Source organism: Trachymyrmex cornetzi, unplaced genomic scaffold (assembly GCF_001594075.2).
Source record: "Trachymyrmex cornetzi isolate Tcor2-1 unplaced genomic scaffold, Tcor1.1 scaffold545, whole genome shotgun sequence".
Lineage (NCBI taxonomy): Eukaryota > Metazoa > Arthropoda > Insecta > Hymenoptera > Formicidae > Trachymyrmex > Trachymyrmex cornetzi.
Genome location: NW_017299856.1, coordinates 49,591 through 54,732, shown reverse-complemented (window position 1 = coordinate 54,732; position 5,142 = coordinate 49,591). Strand labels below are relative to the sequence as shown.

The 5,142-nt window shown below is 42.0% G+C and overlaps 1 protein-coding gene across 1 annotated transcript in view; it reads left to right on the top strand.

The window, feature by feature from the left end:
* Positions 1 to 2,322: 2,322 nt before the first annotated feature.
* The window catches only part of LOC108765808 (uncharacterized), a 5,626-nt gene continuing 2,806 nt past the window's right edge, over positions 2,323 to 5,142 (top strand). The window contains 4 exon segments of the mRNA XM_018514654.1: positions 2,323 to 2,463; positions 3,197 to 4,075; positions 4,171 to 4,449; positions 4,768 to 4,936. Of these exon segments, the coding sequence (XP_018370156.1) occupies positions 2,323 to 2,463; positions 3,197 to 4,075; positions 4,171 to 4,449; positions 4,768 to 4,936 (1,468 nt within the window).

The following is a 5,142-nucleotide window of genomic DNA, read 5'->3' as shown; positions in this document are numbered from 1 at the left end:
AACCATCCTATGCCTCGACGCGCTCTCACACTTAGTTTATATAAACATCTGCCAGCACTTCTCTTAACACGCCATGTCACGAATCATATATGTATGTATGCATGTACGTATAAACGTATGTATGAACGTATATGTATAAACGTATGTATAAGAAAAAAAGAAAAAAAAAATAACAGGTGTGAAAATAAATGCGCGCAATTCGTAGGTTAAAATTGATTTTTTAAAATTTTATATTATTATGCGCACTACTTAGCAACGTCGCAATGTATCGCGATCTTTAGGCTATATTATAAAGAATGCCACAACGATATAAGCGATAGCTTTTCTCGTGAAGGGACTTATGATTCAAACTGTTTATATACGACTGCGTCTATCGATAAAGCCTAGGCAGGCTCGCTGAAGCGAATGATCTCGGCGTCACAGTCTCTGCCGAATCTCGTCTGCGTGTGCTACACGAGTATAATACTTACGAAGAACTGTGTATTGTAGTATATTACGAGTGATTTTTTTTATTTATAAAACTGTAAAAATATTTAGCGGTTTACGTGATAATTTGTGTGACTAAGAAAAAAAGACATGGAAAACAACGAGCCTCCGCGTAAAAAAATAAAATTGATTGAGGCAGAGGAGGACATCCCCGTCGAAGACGACGTCCATATGGAAGAGGACGTTGTCCTAGGCGAGGAGGAGGAGGAAGAGGAGGACGACGAGGATCCTATTATCATCGATGATTTGGAGGAGGAGGAGGAGGAGGAGAAAGAAGATGTCGTGTACATCAACGGCTTCCCCTTTAACATTAATAACGTTGATGGAGACGAATGCGTCGAGTTCATGATGGAGTTTCTCCACCTGCACGATGAGGAAGAATTGTTCCATTTCCTCGCGGAGTCGATGGAGGAGGAGGAGGAAGCCGAGGAGTAAGCAAAGGGAGGAGGAGGAGGAGAAGGAGGAAGAGGAGGAGGAGGAGGAGGACGAGGAGGAGAAGGAGGAGGAGGAGGAGGAGGAGGCTGAAGAGAAAGTCGAAGAGGAGGTAAGATTTTAATTTATATAATTTATTTTTTTGGGGCAGCGGCAGCGGCGGCAGCCCGCGACGCATTTCAGGATTGGTGCGGGGTTCGCGGTGGCGGCCCGCGACGCATTTCGGGGTGGCCGCGGAGTCCGCGACGGCGGCAGCACAAAATAGGCGCATCTGCATAAAGTGTAAAATATATAGGGTGTCTCACAACTATCACATTTCTTCTTAAGGACATATTCTTGAGGTAATTTTGAAACGAAAATCCTGATACGAAAATATTGAAATTACAATAATTTTTTAGATCATCGTACGGATAAAATTCAGAGCTTAGATAAAGCTTCACGTTGGTTAATTTACAATAATCGAAGTAAGTTTTAGTTGCTTTCATGATGCTTTTTTAGCAGCTTGCAGAGCAAAGAGAACATATCAGTTGTTGCAGTTGTACGTTGATAGTTACACCCTTCGGCATTTTTGGCAACTGTTTAACGTTTTTTTTAAATCTTTTCTATTTTTTCCGTTGTGACTCGTCGTACACGCTTGTACGGAGCGAGGTAAAGGGTGCGTTCACTTTTTACGCTCAGGCGCTTTAAGCACTTATAAGCATCGCTTATATAGTTCATTTTTCTCATTGTAAGCTCTCACAGAAAGGCAGAGAAACATTTATGACATCATCTTGACGTCATAGATACTGCTTACAAACGCTTCGTCCATCGGAGTAGGGCACCAAAACGTGAACGCTTACAAATGCTTATAATAAAAAATAAACGCAATAAAAACGTGGTCTAACCTAAAAATAAAAAATGACTAGTGTCACGAGTGCAATTGCACAAGTGATCTAAAAAGTAAAAGAAAATAAGAAATTAAGAAATTAAACGAAAACATAAACATAAATATTGGAAGCAATTGAGTTGCACGATTGGTACTGTGAATCCGATCGTAGCAACCTACTTAAAACGCTCGGACCGATTGCCAAGCGATAGGCAGAATCTGAGCGCGACAATCTAATTAACTAACGTAATACCTAAGTAATAAAAACGAGTGAGGAAGGCGACCACAGGTCATTCTGAATTAACACCGTTATTCCGTCACTCGTGACAGATAGGTCAACCTAAGTATAGTTATAGTAAAACTCGTGACTCTGACTGTAAAGTTAAGGCGAAAAATGTACTACAGATCTTAAGTAAAGTTTATTCATAATTAAAATTAGAAAAGTGAGTCAAAGTGTTTTCAAATTCATTTCGTCACATCCCGGAATCCTTGCGGATCAACATGAACCGTGCCTGTACCCTTACCAGGCACAACATTTGATGGCAGCGGTGAGATCCGCTAAAGGACCTGGGATAGGAAGACTATTTGGAGATAACAAGAGGCTCAATCACGGTGAAGGAGCAACAGAGAGTTCAACCGATAGCGGCAACAGACGAGGATTATCAGCGCCATTGGAGAAGGCGAGCCGACCTACTGCACGGTGACTCAACCGGCAACGAACTAGCAGAGCAGCAACAACATGCGTTTTGCGGTATTAATGCAACTTCGAAAAATTGTTACTAATTATAAAAGTAAATATAAATGTCCAAGGGTAGGCTGAAGCAAAAGCATTTAGAAGCTCCAGTGCGCGTATACAGTGAATCCATCCGGGAAGCATTTAGGATTAGCTCGTTAAGCCCCGTAAGAATCGTTAACGAAGCCGTACGCGATATCCGCGACAGCGTGCGCCGTAACTTAAACGATTATTACTCGAGTGATAGTTTACCCGAGGCAGGACTTCACCCAAATATCGTCATATAGCGTGTATTTCCATTCTCGGAACTAGACGACAGTATATTGCAACGCAGAAACAGTACAGACAGCAATAGACTGCGACCGCCGAACGACAGAAACGGAAATAATATAATAATTGGGGACCGAGAAGAGACTCGCATAGAAGAGAGTACTCGTTGATATCCTACGAAAGTGACTTATTCGAACCGACTGCACGCGGCATAGGAATAGCCTCAAATCCAGATGCACCGCCGCAAGAACGTGAACATGGAGAACAAGGCATAACTAAACGCAGAAATAGACGCGGAAATAAATCGTCTCCGAGCTTCGACAGACAGAGGAATTAATGAACCAGGGTCACGAGTGACTCGACAAGACGCTGTATTAGACCAAATACTAACAGGAATGTTGACACTACAGGAGCGTATGAGCCAAATAGAAATGGCAGTATACGAAAGGGATCACATAGCGCGGAATCACGCACATCACCGGCATCTAGATATGACGTACGGACGCATTCTAAACGACGTTAGAAATCGTTGGGGGCCCGTGAATACGTATATGAAGCTTAAAGAAGCTCGCAGTATGATTCCCGAAATTGACGGAACGTCGCGAAAACAAGTCCAAAAATTTATAAATGCTAGCACATACGCGATGGGCGAAATAAATCCTCTAGAAGAAACTTCACTATTAGAAACGATTATTTGCACCAAACTGACGGGGAAAGCAATGTACGACTTTCAAAATAGAGACATCCACGCATTTGCACAGTTACGTCAAGAAATTGAAATATGCTATTTAACTAAGCGAAGCACTACTCACATACAGCGAGATTTCAATTTGTTAAAGCAAAAACCAAGCGAAAGCGCGAGAAAATATGGACTCCGCGTAGATAAGTTAGCCATAGAATTATATCAATCTATGATAGAAGGTCGAGAACAATCGTCCGAACAGAGAAAAGTGATTTTGGATACTATTCAAGAGTTAGCCTTGAAAAATTTCCAATTAGGATTCCGCGAAAAAATACAGACGATAGTGCGTTCGTGTAACTATACGACTCTAACCACTGCAATACTAGGCGCAACCACGGAGGAAAAATTAAAGGGAGCGATTCCTAAACCGAGTAACAATGAACGGAACAAATTCAGACCTCATGAGCAATCCCGACAAACACAAAATTCGATATTACGGTGTCATAAATGCAGAAAAACCGGCCATCACGGGAAGGACTATAGAACGAGCCAATACGCGACGAGATATTCGTTGCCCTGCGTCGAAAAACCCGTCGGAATAAACACGGTAGAAAAAGTCTGCACGTATTGTAAAAAGACCGGGCACCAGCGTGTTGGTCTCTGAACGGAAGGCCTTACAAAGAAAGAACACGCCGAACGCAGAGAGACATTGGTCCGAGAGCCCAGCCAGTCAACATAGCCACTAAGGTAAAACAAGGAAAGAAGAGAAGCGAGAGCGAAGACTCGGTATCAAGTAGCGAAGAGGAGGAAGCGCGAATAAAGACAAGGCAAGCACGAGTCGCCCGAGATTATCAGGTCACACAGATAATCGGAAGACATTCTAATATCGAATTAAAATTGGTAACATTGCCGATGAAAGAATTGAAAACCGGCAAGATGAATTTCCTGTTAGACACTGGAGCGACTCTTACTCTAATTAAGGTGGGAAAATTAAAAGGAGAAACCTTGATAAAAAAGGCAACCTAATGGTCCTGACAGGAGTAACGGGTCACAAAATAAGCACGATCGGAAAATTCAAGGCAACTGTGTTAATTGATGATCAAGAAATCAAACAGACCATACACGTTGTAGCCGATAACTTCCCGATCGAATATGAGGGAATACTTGGAATCGATTTTCTCCAGAAAAATAAAACCAAGTGTAACCACGAAAAGAATTATATGCGCATTAACCGGGTGAAACTAAAGTTCCATCCTATAAAAATTTACGCTAACACCTCGTAGCGAAACCATAATACAGGCTGTAACCGATAAAAATCGGGGTAATAAACTCGGGGTAATAAACTCTGAAGAAACAGAGCCAGGAGTATTTATTGGCAGCTGTTTGGTAGAGCCAGAGGAATATACGTGTCCTATAAGTATGGTAAATACGACGAGAGAAGCCGTGGAATTAATCGCCGCTTGTAACCGTAGATAACATGCAGGTGAATGATATAGAGAGCGTACTAACACTAACAAGGGAACGGTCGGAACTGTCCCTCACCGATTTTAATGCGCTTTGGATATGTTGTAAAGCATCAAAAAATATTCGACCCATATTTTTTTATAGCGGCTTATCTCAAGATTTAGGGGGTGAAACACCCCCACGAAGAAAATAGATTTTTTCGTTTTCAGC